This window comes from Plectropomus leopardus, chromosome 4, assembly GCF_026936395.1.
Source record: "Plectropomus leopardus strain MGB_pleo_1.0 chromosome 4, ASM2693639v1, whole genome shotgun sequence".
In the NCBI taxonomy this organism is placed as follows: domain Eukaryota; kingdom Metazoa; phylum Chordata; class Actinopteri; order Perciformes; family Serranidae; genus Plectropomus; species Plectropomus leopardus.
This window is the reverse complement of record NC_142179.1, coordinates 16325555-16345160: the sequence shown is the minus strand read 5'-3', so window position 1 is coordinate 16345160 and position 19606 is coordinate 16325555. Positions and strand designations below refer to the sequence as shown.

At 37.8% G+C, this 19606-nt stretch overlaps 1 protein-coding gene across 2 annotated transcripts; it reads left to right on the top strand.

Moving 5' to 3' along the window:
• Positions 1-1042: 1042 nt before the first annotated feature.
• Positions 1043-19085, top strand: me2 (malic enzyme 2, NAD(+)-dependent, mitochondrial). 2 transcript variants are annotated; one of them, XM_042488326.2, is made up of 15 exons: positions 1043-1224; positions 5969-6122; positions 10528-10661; positions 10811-10960; positions 12015-12090; positions 12468-12629; positions 12719-12932; positions 13427-13524; positions 14304-14417; positions 14582-14693; positions 15062-15204; positions 15701-15803; positions 15989-16059; positions 16606-16704; positions 17453-19085. In XM_042488326.2, exons 2-15 carry the CDS (start codon positions 6009-6011, stop codon positions 17612-17614), a joined length of 1752 nt encoding a protein of 583 aa, XP_042344260.1. In that variant the 5' UTR covers positions 1043-1224; positions 5969-6008; the 3' UTR covers positions 17615-19085. The 2 variants fall into 2 exon arrangements, with proteins under 2 accessions (XP_042344260.1, XP_042344259.1); XM_042488325.2 differs by having other exon boundaries at positions 1044-1224; positions 5966-6122.
• The last annotated feature ends 521 nt before the right edge of the window (positions 19086-19606 follow it).

Genomic DNA, 19606 nt, shown 5'->3' with positions numbered 1-19606 from the left:
TATGATCCATATTAAAAATACCATTGTGTTGAAGTCCTTATTTTTTGTGATAATGTCATAACTTTAATGGTGCATATTTCCAAACAACAACAATTAACCAAATTACTGCAAAACCAACTGAAACACACATGCACAAAAATGCTAGTTTAATGTACCCACTTTGGGTCAAGTTTAACCTAATGCATTGTGAAATCCTAAGTTAGGTGACCAGTTCAAAGCAGACTTCTAATGCCCTCTACTGTTTAGCAAGTAATGTAATGTTGATTAACTCTTTTTGTGGTGCATTGCTTATTTATACAAAGAAAACAATAAATAGGCAGATCAAAAAAGGTTGTGAAGGGGAAAAAACTAAAATGGTTCACAGACTGTATCTCTTGAAAACTTTATTTAAACCAAGGCCCCAGCTATAAAGTCAATATGGTGTGTGACCAAGTCTGCCAGGGTATGTGACACTGTTTGCAAAAAAACCTTTTTTCCCCCAAATTACAGTATAAGTGCAAAATTACATATTGAAGTTAAGATTCAAGATTCCTATATTGTCATAAAAAGGTTTGCCTATCTATGCATCGATCGTTTGAACGATCTATCTATCTATCTATCTATATGTAAAAGACAGTTTTAATACAACCTTACTGACTGAAGTCTTATTTTTGATACAGTATTACAACAATACATGAGTCTCTGTATATAAAGATATTTATATTAACATTTATGATATTTATCTTAATATACAGTCTATGGTCTCGCCTACTTGGCTATATATTATAATTACTAACATGATACAGCTGAGCCATACTTATCGTTTCGCTCAGTACAAGGATTAAAAATCCAACAAAGCATCCTACAAACTTTTTAAAAAATTAAACAGAACAATGTATATAAATAGCCTATGTAACAGAAAAACCTTCAGAAATCTTCCGAATGAGATCTGTCTTTTACAGTAATTACGACTGACCCCCCAAGCCAAAAAAAATCTTGCGCATGTCGCAGTCTTTACGGTAAGCAAGAAGGAAATCCCGGCACGTGATTGGATGTGCGACCAAGTGCTCCCACACTGTCCCTGCGCGAGAGTCTCCTCACCACCACTCTGCTGCATCCACCGTTAAAGGACAAACCAGGCGGTCAAACAACAGCGAATATTCAACGAAATACCGCAGAAATATGCTTTATAAACAGTAACCCGTTCAACGAAAGTAACCGCAGTATTTTAACCGTTAGAAGCAGGTAAGCCGAGTCGCTTTTCTCCTTAAAATAGAAAGTCTGTGTGTGTCATCTAACTTCCCATTTCTGAGCCAAGAAGTGCGGTCGTGCGGGGGGGTCTGAATGAATGACAGCATGTAAGTCATCAGGCTGTCCGTTTCGTGTTGGAGTATTGTTTCAGTCTTAAAAACATTGCTTCTGTTGACTTTTTGCCGTTGTTGTCCCGGAGGTTGAAACAAGTGCTCAAATAACGACACCGCTTGGTCCGTTTTAACGTTATTTCTAAGCTAGCTTCCTAGCTTGTAGCAGTTGTTAGCTGCATCTTGTTTGTGGCTGAGATTGCTAGGCTAACCAAACAAATCAGGTTAGCTTTACTGTAGCGAGTCATAGTTAGGTATTTGAACATGTCCCTCTGCTATTTCTGTGTAAAAGTAGTTGCTCTGTGTTCACACTTTCCCTCCACTTCTACGTATAAAGAGAAGATGGAGGTTGAAATAGTGAATGGTTAATATCGCTTCGATTTTTATTAGTAATGCATTAAGCTTAATAAGATCACAAAGACATAACAGATAAGGAAGGTTTTACTGCTCCGATGGCGGTTATTACCTCATTTACATCATATCCTGGTAGGTAGCATAGCAGCATACTAAACCACTTGTCAGGTTTTGCATATATATCTGACTACTTCAGATGGACTTTGATCATTTGTTACTAATGAAGAAACAAGGTGGACAAGTCTCTGTGTGTAAAAGAGAAAGAATACCTGTCAACAACAACATGGTTGACAGGTATGGGGGAGGGGGGCGGGGGTGATTGATTGCTTGTTATTCTAAAAGAGGATGCATAATTGTGTACTGTTGTAATATTGTCTTCATGTTAATAACTAATTTCCGGAATGAATACTTTTGTAATTACATTATCCCTACTTCAGTCAATACAGACATTGTCCGCACGGATTATTTTTAAATTAGGAGTTCTTCCAAATACAGTAATGCAAGCCTTAATAGTCTGGCTAGATCGTATCCTGTTTGCCTCATTAGAACAAAAGAAAGTGAAAAATTATTAGTAACAAACATGACATGAGAAAAGTGAAATGTCCAGGTCAGCTGGCACAGAGTTACACATTTTTAAGTAATGGCCATTAAACCTATAGTTTATCCAGTCAGGTGCAGTTAGATTGGTCAATTTCCAGCCTTGGCAAGATACTGTATTTGTGTGTGGAGATCAAGCTCAACCAGTTCACTGTTATTTTGATAAACATTAAAGAAATGTAGTAGTACAATTCCATGTTGGTCAATTGTCTGTATTTATGAACCATTGCATACAAACATTTGAGTTGCAAACAGTCCAGACCAGTTTTTGGCTGTGAAGTGTGTCCAAGTATTCACACAAGTTGTTCCGACTCAAAGCTGGCTTATTAGTGATTATGTGGCAGACTTACTTGACCACTTGGCGGAAGCAAAAAGTACAAAATGAGCAATTAAGGACAACCTGAGCATGTTTGATGCCCTAAGCTCACATGCTGATGAAGTCCTTATCTGGTTCTCAGGCTTAATGTGTGGGAAAGAAAGAAAGATGAAATGTGGACAACTAGAAATTATTCTTGTAATGCGAACAACACAAAGACTGGAATTCACAGAGGCTGTGTCAAAGCATTTTCCCCCTGAATATGAGATCATTGGAGCATCAAAATGTCTCTCGATTGTTAGTGCTGCTTGTACAGTGTGATACTTTGTCCCTGGCTTTCATGCTGCTTTCTAGGCAGCATTTCCTGGATATGTCGTTGTAAGACAAGACTCGGCCAGCTGGCCATGCTCGTAATTTCTTTCATCAGATATTTTTGTCAACGAGGTGGGCACATGATCAGACCGCAGTGGTGCCTCTGAATCTGTTCTCTTACAAGTACAAGCTAATGGCTAATGAAAAATGACACTCATTGTTTGTTAAGAAATGTTTAAAGTTGTTGGATATTTAGAAACTGGCTTAGTAGCTCCAGTACAGTGTGATTAAGCACTGGCATAAAAGATAACTATTGCGAGTGCTGTTTGATGTTGGATGTTAGCATCCTGTTTTAATATTTTTTTCTGTTTATCTTATCTCCATTTATATGATCTTGTTGTTTCGTGTGGGTGATTATTACTATGATAATATGGGTGGATAAGCAGAAGAGGTGTGGTGAGGAATTGAAGAGGAAAACATTGATGGCACAGATGAGTGCTGTTTGTCACATTAAGCGGACTGAGGTTTTCTTCTTGTAACAGCTAACAAAATTTCCTCATGTATCTTGTGTTTCAAAGCAAAACTTCCTTTATTTTGCATGTCTGGGTCATTAAACTACAAGGAACTAAAACAGAAACTACAAGTGATAAAGCTCACGTTGCTGTTCCCTGCACAACATGCTTACAGCTCCAGTTGCATTTCCTCTGGGTCACATGTTGACATTAAGAAAGACCAGAAGAAATTTCAGGCTGGATAATAAAATGGTCAAAACCAGAACCAGAACAGAAGTTAGCATGTAATAGTTGGGTTGAGAAATTATTCTGGCTACATTTCATTTGTGGTTGGTTTTTGGTCTCTTTTTAATATGGTGATGCTTGAACAGTCTGCCCTATTGACATAAACAATAAAAGCACAGGATACAGGGATCCTTCTGTCAGTGAAAACCTGGAAAAGACATTGGATATCAGACAATTGTTTTCCAGGTTGGGAATGTCATGGAATTTGTTAAATTCTTTGCATTGTTTGTGTTATATATTGTATTAATTTATTAATGGAAATTTTATTGTAATTTGAAATTTTCTCCTCAAAAATGTGTGGGAACCCTGAATCTCTATCATATGCAATAATCATTTGGCTCTGCAAGTTTGGTGGGAAGGCAGCTTTTACTTTCTGGTTTCTTAGTCAAGGGATGATCTTTTGCTATAATAATTACCACAAGGAGAAAGCTGCTCTTAATTGTCCATAACTAACAAAAATATAACAGAGTAGCTTAAACTGGCCTCTTTTTTTTCACCCACCACAACATAGTGCAACACAGTATAGCAGCGAATCACAGGTCACATGCATGACATAGCTCTTACAATGACTGTACTATTCAAGTCCATCAACAGCAGCTGAAAGTAGGGTAGGGGCCCGTGAGTAAAGGGAGTATACAGTAATAGTTGTTGGTGTGGTGTCATTTTTGGAAATTCTGCCATCAGATACAGTTTTATGTATTTATTTATGAGCTTGTTTTACTTCCTTCACTCCCAATATAGTAGAAGTCATTTATTCCCCCAGGTACTCTGCAGATGACACCTATAATTCAGTGGTTGTTAGTTGGAGTTATGTTTCCAAGTTGTGATGCATGTTTTCTGCTTGTCTTCCCATCTTTCCTCTCTGTTGACTGATGTAACCAGAATTTCACTTGTTCTCTGTCTTTGTGTGTGAAAAGGATTATTACAATCTTCCAAAGCTTTTTTTCCTCAGATCACGCCCTAAATCTTGTCTATCCTCGTCCAGATTAATGACTAGCCGCTGCTGTCAGCATGTGTAATCCTTGAGTGTGGGACCGTCCAGCCCACCAAGTGCATTTGTAGGCTTGTGTGTGTGTGTGTGTGTGTGTGTGTGTGTGTGTGTGTGTGTGTGTGTGTGTGTGTGTGTGTCTGTCAGCAGGTCAACAATTTCCAGTGCTGATAGCTTAATGTCATCCCGAGGTACGATAGGGTCTAATGATGTCATATGTTCAAAGGTTGCGGCAAAGGTGCACTTTAAGTCTTGACTGTGGGGAAAAAAAGATGGCCTTAAGTGATAACTCTGAACCTGTTGACACTAAATAATTGCATGCATTTGCACCATAAACCTCCTCCTCCCCCTTCTTTTTCTTCTTACTTGTTTGGTTTTTTTGCAGCAGCAGCTTGCATCCTAGACATTGCACTCCTGCCAATAACATTCAAATTGACAAAGGAATTGTTTTAATCTTTGAATGTTGTGGGAAGCCAACGGTAATGGTCTGTGTTAATATAAACTACTGTACTTTTTTTAGATCTACGTCTGGGATATCACCCCTTAGAAGAATGCTATGAGATAGCTTCTAGCCTTGAGAGCCAATCTTGGCTGTAGATAAAAGAAAAAATATGAATCTAGTAAATAATAGCTTAGTATTATTGAATATTAAGGGTATGGGTTCAACTCAGAGAGACAGCCACACAGTTTCTCTGCTCTCCATACAGAGAGCATGCAATATGATAGGCCTGAACTTTCAGCACTAATTGATGGACATATTAAAATACAAAAGGCCTTGGAGAGAGTGAAGATGTTCTAGACTTTCTTCCGGAGCACGCAATGACACTAATGTGCCAGGCTCCAGCTGTAAGGGTCTAAGTGTAAAGGTGCCGTAATAGAATTTAAAATTTGGAAGGGACCACCAGCCTGTCTCTCCCCTTGCAAAGTGGAATACTGGATCTGTAGTCGCTAACTATGGCATAAAAATTTGTCACAACCGTCTGTAGCTCACTTTAATACTGGGCTGGTGGCAGAGGAGGTAGCATTTAGCTGAAAACATTAAATACAGTGAATTAAGCAATGATGACCATATATTTGCATCATAAAATAAACTTCTGTGCATAAATTACATGTAATTTTCAGCATCGCAGGGCAGCTACGGCCAACTTTTACAAACCAATTGTAATTCTCCTAAGCAGGAAGAGAAGGATGAAAATGAATAGCCTTGTCTCTGCAGAAGGAAAGGTTATTTACTCAACTTTTTTTCTTCTTTGTTCCTCAGCAGCTTTCCACCAGTGGACCTTCCAGCCCAGTGACTGTCCACCATGTTGTCCAGGTTGAGGACAACGTGGTCCCTGAGGCCGTGTGTCTCTGTGTGCAGATGGGCACACACCAAAGAGAAGGGAAAGCCCCTCATGCTCAACCCTCGAACCAACAAAGTGAGTAGATTACTGATATTGACATAATGCTGTAATATGTCAGCATTAAAAAAAGACAGTGTGTGAACAGATGGCAGCTTCATTAATATGTCTTGCAGCATGTCTGTTAGCCCATTTGTGCTAGATCTGTGCCAAATATGCCAAGTTATGAAGTAAACTAATTGGTTTTCTGAGTTTGGAAATAATTTATTGCATGACAGAATTTCATAATATTCTTTTGTTAGGATGGATAAAATAATACAGGAGGAATGTACTGCAAATCATAACTGAAGCATATAAAAAGATTGTCTATTTAAAAACTTTTTAACCAAGATTTAGTTGTTGTTGAGAACAGTTAGTTTTCTTTCTACCCCATCCTTTTTTGAGGCCTTATGTTGAGGTCCTTTTTTTTATCCTTTCAGTCTTCTGACACTTCTCCATCTCCAAGCAGCTGTCAGTATTTCCGTAGTGCCTGGATAAGAATAGCAGAGAGCTGCATTGTAGTGTGAGGGACAGGGATTGACTGGAAGGTTCTGTCATGGTTTACAGACCATCGTTTATTGGACTACAAATTTCTATATTTTAATGAACACAAATATGTATTTAAATTTCTGCAGGGTGATAGAAATCTTAATTTAAATTTTATAAAAGTATAACATTTCTACAAGAAGAAGAATATGCCATCATTCACGTGTGACAATCACCAAATACAAGCAAACTTTGAAAACTGAACCAATCATGGAGGCACAGTTACACAGAACACTGTGAATTGTTTGCAGTCTAGAGATGCATCAGTTAATCTAATCCCTAACAGTGATTGCTTCTACTGAAAACCTAGAAAAACCTGCCTAATGGCTTTTGTTAATTTTCCTCTGCTGTTTGACGTGATCAAGCTTCTAACACTTGGTTGGGATGATTCTCTGGCATATAGGAAGCTAAACAAATCTGTCTTATATTTTTAATCCAACACAGCTGTATTTCTGTTGTCATTTTTAAAATACTGGAAGCCATATAGTTACCAAAGAAAATACAAGTGAATAAAATTAAAAACACATTTTCCCATTTATATATGGCTTCCTAACTAATGACATAATTTTGACAAACAAAACACTTATATAATCTGTGTCCTTAAATTCAGATGATACAATTTAGGGATTTTGTGCAGATTAACAGAATTTTGGATCATATAGAAACTTGACAGAAAGCTGAAAATAACTGGTTGAATTTTTCAAGTCTGATCACAACAAGCAGCACTGTTGGGTGTGGTCAGAGATGTCTGTTAAATCATGGTCAAAAAACTTTTCTTGGTGTAACTGCTTTTCTATTAAGTTTGGTGCTGTTTTACTTGCACTTCAAAGGCCTCAAAATGTCATGAAACTTTTACTCATTCATCTCTCATGGTATATGTTTATAGAGGCAGTAATGATAATTGTACATGTATATTTTATTTTATTCTGTCCTTTATTTTTCTTCTGTCTGCCTTTTGACATGGTGTATTACATGTTTAAAAATTGCTGTAAAAATAATCTTGCCTTACTGTGTATGTGTGACCACACCCAATAGTCGCCTCTGCAAGGTGGGGACATCACATGACAAAAAAAAAAAAAACCCAAAACAACAACAACAAAAACATTTCTGCTGGTTAAAGTTGCTCTGTAATGTATCACACTGCTGCCGTCTTGGATTTGGAATTTATTCATGCTGTGGATTGTTAGGCTGGTAGGGGTTTCTTCTCAGGTTTTCCAACTTCTGAGAGCTACAAATGACATTTGAAACATGAGGCCATATAGCTGCTTGAAGTAACAGAATCTCACTCTGTGCAGGTTATGTTAAACTTAGCCTAGACTACACATGTTGTGCTAAATATAGACTTTCCAACCTACGTGCAAACTGGTCACAGGGTAGCTGGCTGATAATCCAAGGAGTACTGTACACAGAGCAGCTACATTTCACATTGCACTAACAGCCTGTTTCCTCATATTGTTAATTTTATCTGTTTGGGTCCAGTTTATAAACGAATTTGCTGATCGAAACCAAGTGGAATGTGAAAAAGCTTTAAGTCCACAAGCCTTTTAATACTCTTCTGTTAGCAGTATTACTGTCTTGTGATTTCTATCAAGATGGAAGTTAAAGTCTTAAATTTACTCTAGCAAGTCATACAGTTCATCGTGTCCAGGTTTTGAAAACACTCAAGACTGCATGAAGTGAGACAAATGCAGCAGTATGCTAGTTACTCATAGGAAGTCTATATTTGCCAGAGCAGATGTGACTTGCATTAGCAGACTGAGTCGTCTTGACTCATCAGACCTCAACAGTAAAAGTCATAGTGTTGCAGAAATGTATTGTTTATTACATTACACTGTCAGCGAGAGTAAATTGATTAAGAAGTACTTTGTAAGATGATGCTGCATGTACTTTAAGCGCTGTGATTCTGTATTTCTCTACACCAATTTTATGTATTAGTTATACATTACATTTTGTTTGAAATAGTTTATCTGGTTTTGCTTTTTGTTTTTGTTTTGTTTACAGTTTTTATCATGTAGAAATTAAAAAACTTAATGGGTGCAAGAAAAAATTTTAACTTGGGTAAATGATTATTTCAGGGAAGTTTCATTATCATATCACAAAAGTTGAACTTAAAAAATGATAACCAATTTCCTGTCCTATGTACACTACATGCAGTTTTTTTAAAGTTACTTATTTTGGGGCATTTCTGGCCTTTACTTGATAGGACAGCTAGAGGAATGATAGAAAATGGGGATTAGAGAGAGTGGGGATGACATGCAGCAAAACCAGCGGCTGGTCAAACTCAAACCCGGGGCCACTGCGACGAGGACACTATGAATATGGGCCGTGCTTTACCAACTGAGCTATGCACACAATAAACAGATAAAGATATTTTTAAAAAATATACACAAACACTACAAGTAAAAGTTTTTCAAGAAATTATTTATTTTTGCATTTTATAGATAAGGCTAGTTTTTTCAGCCCTGTATGGATCCCTCAACACACTCAAAATAAAGGCTCAACTGCATTTTGAACAAACCAAGAAATGTTCAAACATTCAATTCTGGGAATAAAGAGAAAAACTAGATATCAGAGGATTGCAGCTTGTTGCATTATGTTGAGAGGAACCGAATAGTGGAGCTGAGTGAGGTGAAATGCTCCATCAGCATGACTCAGCATTTTGCTGGGGGAGCCCCCAGCATTCATCACTCTCACAGAATAATCAGCCCCTTCCCCAGCCTCAGACGTTATGGCTTCCATGTGTTGTGCCTGTAATTCATTCAGAGATGGGTTCGTAAACCTACGTACACACTCACATACACAGCAGGATCACGAAAACACTTTGTCGCCCTCCTCCCCCTTCCTCTCGTCTATACATGGGGTGTTTCTGCCCAACGTCATCCTTATTGGCTTCCTTGAGGCTACACCCCCTCTCTTACCTCTTTCCTTTCTTTCCACAACTGCAAATTACTTTCATGTGGTCATCCCCTTTCATTCAGCTGTCCCTCTGTCAAGAGTCAATAGGTCAGTGAGGTCTAAGAACTCCTAGATAAAGCATTGCGTCCTCTGGTGACAAAACTACATCATAGTATGTGAGCATTTCCTTGTTCAATGATTATTTCTGTTTAATTTAAGGGATTTTATTAATTCTGAGTTTGAAACCTAAAAAGCAGAACACAATGCAGCAGTGAGAGGTGATATTTAAACTTCAGTACTCAGAAACATTTGATTCTGTAAAATGTATACATTACACTAACTCTTTTCAAGACAGTCTGTAAGTACAGTATATACTACTACAGGGTGAAATTTCATGGTGAAATATTTGAAACAATTGTAAAACCAGTTTTCAGTTGACAGGTCATTCTTTTGCTGATGTCCAACAGAGATTGCATTTCACACATCAGTTTTGATGAGTCATTTCCTGCAATCATAGATGTGTACATATTAAATACCATTCATTAATTCAGGCAAATTGCCACCTTAGAATTACAAGATTCTGTCTACGTTCTGATTAGTTTTGAGAGATTTAGCTTTAAAGTTTTTCTATTTCACATAGCAAAATTATATGAACCTTTTTGTTGTCTGAAACAATAACTCAGTTATGACAAATGTCAGATAGAACTTTTTAATTCTAAGGTGACATATAGGTGAAATTAACAGGGATCTTAATTAGAAATAATGGGATAGCAAATGTGTTTCTTTACAAGCAGAATTAAGGAGTTCACATTTGACACTTGGTGTGAAAACATAACATCTCTTCTTCACATATTTGCAAAACCACAGTCCACTATTTTACAACAAAGCTGCCTGTTGAACTCTTCATTTACCTTGTCTTAAGGTTATTCTCTAACAATGATTAGTTGACTCAAGGTAAATACTCCATACTCACTCCTCTTTCTTTCTGCGTGTCTCTCGTCAGGGCATGGCCTTCACTCTAGAGGAGAGACAGATTTTGGGGATACATGGTTTGTTGCCTCCCAAAGTGGAGACTCAGGACATTCAGGCCATGCGCTTTCGGAATAATCTCAAGAAGATGACTGATCCCCTACAGAAGTGAGGGAATATTTCATTTAAAGACTGGAAATTATAGACTCAGTGTGATTTACCCTGTTTTGCTTTTAAGCATTGTTATTAATTAAATGTTTATCTAAAATATCTCCTTTATAAAGTTTAACTTGCTCTTTTCCTCCTTTTCCATACAGGTACATCTACTTAATGGGCATCCAGGAAAGAAATGAAAGGCTTTTCTACAGGTTGTTGATGGACGACATTGAGGAATTGATGCCGATTGTCTACACTCCCACCGTAGGCCTGGCCTGCACACATTATGGACACATCTTTAGAAGACCCAAGTAAGCATGCAGCAAAGCTATCACGAATCAACCATATGAACAAAGAAAGAGGAATGACAACATGAAACTTTGTACTGACAGTCTGAGCCTTTGATGGAGGTTTTACATTGGTGGCAGACATTTGTGCTGTACCTGCACTCTCAGTAGGAGAAAAAAAATGACTTAATGCCTGTAGTCTACATTGCTATCTTTGCTATAGGCCTAATGTGCACAAAATTCAGGTTCAGGAATTTCATAAAAGTGATAATTGGGAATATTTAAATGATTTTTCTGGAAAAAAAAATGTAGGATTTGACTGTAGCTGTTGACATTTTCTCATTATGGTGAATGGATTAAACTTGTGTTAACAACACCAAGATGTTATTGTGGAGGAGATATGTTTTCTTTTTCTGTTTTTTAAAAGAAAGAATCTTTCTATGATTTTTTAAGGGTAACTATGGTATTTTTTAACCTGGGCCCTATTTCCCCCCAATTTTGTGTCCGTAATTCTATCTTCTTAAAACACACTTTATTCAAAGTGAACAAAAACAGCATTAAACTCACAAAAACTGTCATGGTTCATCTGTCCACTGTTCCAACTCTGGTTTGCTTGAAAATAACCCTTAATGCACTCAGTTGGATATGAAAATATGCTGGCTCTATATGCTAAAGTTACTGTTTATTTAAATTTAGTCTGGTTAGTTTGGGGCTTAGGATTTTAGGGCCGTCTGTGATTAAACAAAAAGGATCTTACTTTTTATTAAAAATGTCTACATCTGTAGGGATCCTTTCCATAATGTTGTCATTTACTCAGAATAAAGTCTGAGCCTGTCAGAGGCAAAAATAAGCACTTTTAGTGGATGTAAATTGATTGTGAATTACTGCCACAACTTTTTATATTACAGTGTGTTTTGCAGCTGCTGTCTGCAGCTCTCTCATCCAATACTGGACCAATTTCAAAAAATGTTGTGTCAGCTGGTCACTTAGATACAAAACATGGAAAAATGGGGGCCAGGTTTAAAAATACAAACCTTATCCTTTAAGTAGTCAACCATCATCTTGTTTCTCTCATCAGGGGCTTGTTCATCTCCATTCGGGACAAAGGACATATCCGATCCATCCTGGACAACTGGCCAGAGACCAATGTTGCAGTGAGTACCTAAAAACATCACTACAGTAACTCCTTGTCAGCTAGTATCTATGTTGAAGTCTAAAAGAGCACTAGAGTAACCACTCTAGTGCTCTCTCTCAAAACCACTGATTGAGGTATTTAAAAAAACTAACTGTGATAATAGAAAAAGCTGCTTATGGACATTGTGGCTATATGACTATGGATAGATAGAAATCAGAGTTATAAATATCTCTGTAAGTCTAAGGAAGTCCTGTTAACTGACCCATTAACATCCATATCTTCTGTTCACTTGACTAAGGTCCAGTTTAATATTGCTCACAGCTGTGTGTTCATGACATGTTAATCTGCCAATTTTGCTGACTAAACTTCTTCTCCACCTTCTCTCCCTTTCTGTAGGCAGTAGTAGTAACTGATGGAGAGCGTATTTTAGGCTTAGGGGACCTGGGTGTTTATGGAATGGGCATCCCTGTTGGAAAACTTTGCCTGTACACTGCCTGTGCCGGCATCAGACCTGAGAGATGTTTGCCTGTGGCGATAGATGTTGGCACAAACAATGAGGTAGGAAGGTTATGTGTATGTAATTTTGTATACTATATGAAATTACATGCATTGTCCCTAATATGTTTGTCCTTATACCCTTCAATCAGACTCTCCTCAGGGATCCTATGTACATGGGCCTGTACCAGAAACGAGATTGCTCTCAAGCCTACGATGATCTGATTGATGAGTTCATGGAAGCTGTGGTGGACAAATATGGACAGGACACACTGATCCAGTTTGAGGACTTTGGGAACCACAATGCCTTCCGCTTCCTCAGAAAGTACAGGGAGAAGTACTGCACCTTCAACGATGATATCCAAGGTTCACATACAGTAATGCCCTTCACACAGTGCTTAAGTTTTAATTATAATGCCATAAAGTGTACCTGTTATCAGTGGAATTTAGCACAGTTCAAGTGGTGTTTTTAAAGAACCATGTTTTTATATTGATTTTCTACAACACCTGTTGGTTTCTTTTCATTTCACCATTTAAAAAAAATGCAGACACCTGTAGTGTGCTTAAATGAAATATTTCATTACATCTTTATGTCACATCACTGCTGCAAAATAAAGGTTTGCTAGCAGGGACCCTGTGGTGAGTTCAAAGAAACTCCGACAGGAGATATGTTTGCTAAGACTCAACGAGCTCATGAACTGTTGTTTAAGAATCAAATCAAAAAGCACAACATAACTTAAAAAAATTTAAAAAATAAATTTAAGGGGGACCCTCCAACTTTAAAATTAATAGAAATTATTCTGTTCTCTTTAAGGCAGAGACTTGTTTGTTTACTAGTGCGTTCCTCTGCATGTTTCCAGGCACTGCGTCTGTCGCCCTTGCTGGTCTGTTGGCAGCTCAGAGAGCCATTGGCAAACCCATCACTGAACACCGGGTGCTTTTCCTAGGAGCTGGAGAAGTAAGATAATATTCATTCATTAATCAGTCCGTTCAAGTTCTCTTGGTTTTGCCTTGTTTTTTGCCTTTGTCTCTTTCTCTCCAATTTGTAATTTGAATGCCCAGTTTTTCAAAATAATTTGCAAAGCCATTCTGCCCTCTACTGACCAGAGTTGGTAATACCAAGAAGAAATTGTAGTCCAGCATCACTTCAGACCTAAAAATAATCAAAAATGTTCTCAGCATTGACCAGAACCTGTCTGTGGGGGAAACAGTGAATTTATTCAGTCATTTTTTACTTAGTCTGGTTCACAGAATGCCCACTGTAGGTATAGGCCTGTCACTGGCTGCAATTTTCAAAATCCTGGTCTCTCAAAGCCAGATTAATCTCTACACGCAGTTTTAATGCTGTGCGTGAAACAACAACCTCCAAACTAGCAACCTGCCTGCTGAAACATCTTTTACTGTTTCATTTCATGTTTTCCTTTGCAGAAATGTTGCTAAATAACAAGATCCTTACTGACACTGTTTTGCAAGGACACTCTTGCTGCATCCTGGACTTAAGTCATCCCAAGACAGTTGTGTTTATACAAGAAAATACAAACAACCAAGAGTGTTTTTCCCTTCAGTGTGCAATTATGATGGGTTCAGCCTGACCTTTCTCCAGCACTAGCACAGAGTGAGATAGTTCTGACTATGCAAGACTATTCACTTATCTTTAAATAAGGTTTAAAATTGTATAAAGGATACGCTTTCTAAGTAATTTGAATGTTTAACTCAATTAATTTATTTCCTCCCCAGGCTGCCCTCGGTATTGCCAATCTGATTGTCATGGCGATGATGGAGAGTGGGATGACCCAAACTGAGGCCAGGAATAAGATCTGGATGTATGATAAACATGGCTTATTAGTAAAGGTCAGTGTGTGTGACACAGACATCAAAAATTAGAAACTAACATTATATGTCTGTGTGGCTTCCTGTCTGGCTCAATGTTGATATTCTGTGTAAATGGTTAACAGAGGATTTACTGTATTTGTATTGATGTACTGTCGCCACCATTGTACTTAATTTGACTCCAGGACAGACCGCAGGAAACAGATGTTAACCAGGAGGCATTTGTCCATGACAGTCCAGGGACTGTAGAGAGTTTTCTAGATGCTGTCAACACCATCAAACCCACAGCTATCATTGGTAAGGAACTTTTTATTTTCTGTATTTTAAATAAATAGATCTGACTGTATTTGTGTTACAGTAAAGCCTCACAGTACAGTTTGGAATATGCATTTTTTAAGTTTGAGCCATTAATCAAAAACAGAAACTAAATGAAATAATTAATATGTTCTCATTCATAATGCTGTTTATTTATTTAATATTATTCAAGCAGGAAATAGGATCAGTTCAGTTGAATAGCCATAATTTATATTTAGGCTATTTTATTATTTATCTGCTTATTCAATCATCCTGTCAGGGCTCAGTGTGCTTGGATTGCGAGCTCCACTTGTGCAGTATTGATAGATCTGAAACACAGGTTGACCAACAATTCTCTGTCCTTTCTCCAGGTGTGTCAGGAGCTGGACGTCTGTTCACCCATGATGTCATCAAGGCCATGGGAACCCTGAACGAACGACCAATCATCTTTGCCCTGAGTAACCCAACCACTAAAGCAGAGTGTACCGCCGAGGACGCCTACACGCTCACCAATGTACACAGTCCTTTCTTCTTTCCTTTTTAATTTTAATTGTTTAATTACAAAATTAAGCATTTAAGGTATATTATGAAGCATTTTCCTTAAAAACATTTATAGACTCATATAGAGATAATCCCTCTAAATCAGCACTTATGACCTATTAGAAGTGTGTGGCAGTGTATTTATCTGCAGAGCCCCTGCCTGTATTTTCCTCTCATTTTGCTCTGTGCGGCAAAATTCCTGGCACAGCGCGCAGGTGAGGTCAGGACTTTATAAAAAGGTAACGACCAGGTGCCACACTGTAAACAGCATGCATCCAACAGGTAGCTGCAAAAATCGCAGCTACAGCACCAAAAAATGCAAATATAGTGAGGGCAAACTCCGATTGGTTAAAGCAGTAAGAGTTTCGTAATAGTATACCTTTTACACTTTCTGTGCTGTAGAATTGCTAGTTTTGTTGTTGTCATTTCTGTTCTCCCATCTTCACTCACTTTTTTTCTCCGTCCAACAGGGTAGATGTCTGTTTGCCAGTGGCAGCCCGTTCGGTCCAGTGACTCTGAGTGATGGCCGCGTCATCACTCCTGGACAAGGGAACAACGCTTACATCTTTCCAGGTGAAAAAACATATATATTCATACTTCATATTAATTACTAGAATAGAGTGCAGATTAGGAAATTAAGTGAGGTAACCAAAGCCTAGCTTTTCCACAATGTCTGCGCTGTGGAGAAAATTAATTGGATGAACAAAATACAAAAGTAAAGGATGTCAGTTTTAAAACTCTCGGTGTGTGCATTGCAGGTGTGGCCTTGGCTGTGATCCTGAGTGGAGTAAGACACATCAGTGACACAGTGTTCTTAGAGGCTGCGAAGGTCTGAATCATCACATATTTCACAAGCATTTAAAGTTCATCTTTATCTTTCCTCCGTCCCATCCTGCACTTTCTTGCTGACTTTGTCATGTATGCGTATGCTGTATATGGTCATAGAAACCCTCTTTAACCCTTTGATGTCTCCTGTTCCCTCTCTTTCTAGACTAACAGCTAACAGATGAGGAGCTTTTAAAGGCTGATCCTGCTTTGCACTTTTTCCATCTGTGTTCTTCCCTCTTTCGCTGAGCTGCATTTGACTTGATTACGTGATTGATCAATGCAGTGAATGATAAAAATCACAGAATGAGTTCTTGCCTGCACTCTTTGTTCAATATTTTAAAAAGTTTTGGATGAAGAAGTAACGTTTGCATGTCGGAGTTATGAGTAGTAAATGTTTGACCTAACTTATTTTAATCATTTTGTCTAATTAAAAAGTACATTTGTGCAGATGGCAAAAAAAGACATATGTTGTTGGCAAGTAATAGTAGTAGTTTCTATATCTATGTTTTGTTTCTTTAGCCTAAAAATATTTTTGTACTCCTTCCAGACGCTTGCAGAGCAGCTAACAGATAAAGAGTTGGAAGACGGCAGACTCTATCCTCCTCTCTCCAACATCAGAGAGGTCTCTGTCCAGATGGCTGTCAAGGCAAGTCTCCCGCTAACGAAACGAAAGGCCCCAGCTAGTTAGGCTGAATTTTCCAATTAGTGATAAACCTGCTAATATTAGTCCAAACCTTATTAAAGTGAGGTTGTATGAGGTACTTATTCAGTGTATTACACATGGTAGATGTCAGTCCACATGTTGCTATATTTGGAGAGATCAATTGAATTGTATAGTGTATGTAGAATATTTTGACAGTTTTATCTTGCTGTCAGACAGCAATTTATGATGCTGATTTTGATCCCTTCAAAGCCAGTTTCTATTAGGAAAAACAGTTGTTTAACATTGCTGAACACAGGAGCTGCTGCCTACCACTGCCTTGATCAGTTGGTTTGTGTGAATTTGGCTATTAAAAGGGTTAATTTGGATTCACAGGGGTCACACAATAACAGAAAACTACCTAACTAATCAACACAATGGTAGACCGCCAGCTCCTGTCTTCACCAAGCAAAAATTACTCTTTCATCAATGGAGTCTGGATCTGAAATGTCTCTCTGACTGCAGAGATGGAACAGTGAAAATGTTTCATGGCATAAACTTAAAGTGATATTGATTGTTTTTTGGGAGGTTGGGATTTGTTTGGGTGTCCAAAATATGTTTTGTTTTGATGACATTTTGATGACACAACATTGCTTCCCACTCATATTTTGGTTCTAGCTCCAGTAATGTTTGATCAGTTTATCCTTTGCCTCTTAGTATTAGTCACTGCTAAACTCTTTCTTTCTTGCTCTAGGTGGTGGAGTTTGTCTATGCTAAAGGCATGGCGTTCCGCTACCCTGAGCCTGTGGACAAGGACAGCTTTGTACGTGCTACTGTGTGGGACACCAGCTACGACTCCTTCATGCCAGACACCTACGACTGGCCGGGTGTCAGCTTCAGCCCCAAGACTAACTAGAAGTAGACCAGACCCTCACTGTGCCCTTTGTTTTCAACTTAACTCACAGATCACAGATCTTTTGAGATGATCATGAGTACCTTAGTACTTGAAAAAGGCAGTAGAAGATCCTTACTGCTGCAGTGTTACTGTACTAAACCAGTCATATTAGATTTGTGAAAAACTAGAGCAGAAATGGCTGTTTTCACTTCACATCCCAGTTCTTTGTCGCCTCTGCGTCACAAGTAAACCAACACAGCAACTATAGGGCCACCTGGTGGGAGGAAAAGGCAGTGTGGAAATCTGGTTTTATTGTTGAAACCTTGACGTACATTTTAATCATCTGTTTTAAAAAGAAAACTAACTAATATTCAATACAGTACTCTGATATAATTATACAGTCAGTTACCACAAGAGCTTGTATGTGATTGTCATGTACGCTCTCAAGCATAAACCAAAACACCAAATTTGCATCAGATAATTTGAACACTAGATAAATTTGATTATATTTATAGTGAACAAAACACTGTACACCGTGCCTCTGCTTAAGTTTTAAGATACTGTACTAGAAATGACTCCATGATTTAATCCGGTAATAAGTTATCCTTTTTGTAAGAAAATGCAGAATATTATTATATTTTTTCACCTATTTTAAAAGGTATCACTCCATATTTAATGTAACATATGTTTGTTGTATACACTCCTGATGCAGAGGATAGTCTTTGTTTAGCACTTACCACGATTATGTCGAAGTGATTGCAAACTTAATGCATGGTTATTAACTTGAAGTATGGACATTGCCTTTTTCACATTAGGTGGGCCTCTGGTGGCTTCTTTCATCAAACCAATGCCCGATGTAAGACAAATAGGTAAAGCGTCCCTTTTAACCTGTGCTTATATCAGGCTACATTGGTTACAGATCTAGTGGAGCAGAGGGTTAAAGTACTCAGCCTTTGTGTACAAACTTGAAGAGAAAGACAGGAAACAATGTTACTTCAGGGGAGAAATGGAGGGAATATATAAAGAGAGACCTCAGAAAAATGAAGAGATTTTATGAAGGGAAATTGAATGGAAATTATATTTAAAAACATGAGAAATGAACGTCCACTCCAACATTTTATTTGTTGAAATGCTTTTGTCACATTGTATTTATTTCTCTAGTTATTTTATTATCCGGGGGTGTATTTAGATGTTTAGCCCTTGTGTGTCATTGATGACAGGCTTTTTGACAAACCTGTCATCAACACTTCCTAAGTGAGATGGGGAAAGAAAAATCCATCCCTAAAAATGTACCCCTTTGCTTAACTGTGAAACAAATTCTAAAATGTAACCTAAGTATTTAAGAGAGCGCAGTATCAAATTATTAGATAAACATTATTTTTTATTCTAATTATTTTTTGTTTACTGTTCATACAGTTTTGTGGAAACTGAGACTGTCTACTGAAAGAGTGTTTATAAAGTTGTGTTAAGTAAATCCACGTATGTTTCGGCAGGTTGATGTGTGGGTTTCACTCCTTGAGACAGACTTACAAGCTACATTTTTAGTCATGGTTCTGGTCCAATGTGATCATTGATAAAAACACCAAAACAGTTACATTAGCTCAGATTAACACAAAAAAGAGATGAAAAATGGGCAAGTTTATATGTGTAGTACCTGGCAAAAATGGCAAAAAGTTGTTTAAAATCAAAGCTTTAGATTTTTCTGAGAGTCAGAGTAGATGTCAACTTTTATTCAGAATCATATTATTGGTATAGTAAAATTGCGATAAAATAGTTCTGCTGGAAAGGTGGCATATATCTTGAAACTGACATTTTGCCCAAACGACCCTTACTGTCAAACTTCAGTTGTTCCCGACCTTTTCCTTAAAGGGCCCCCTTTCTATCGTGAAGTAAACTGATGACCCCTGACTAAGTGAGATATCTTATGAACATTACATATTATGTTCAGTGCATAACAATATCAGCACCGAACAACTGATAAACTGTACAGTTAATACAAAAAGTGGGTGATTT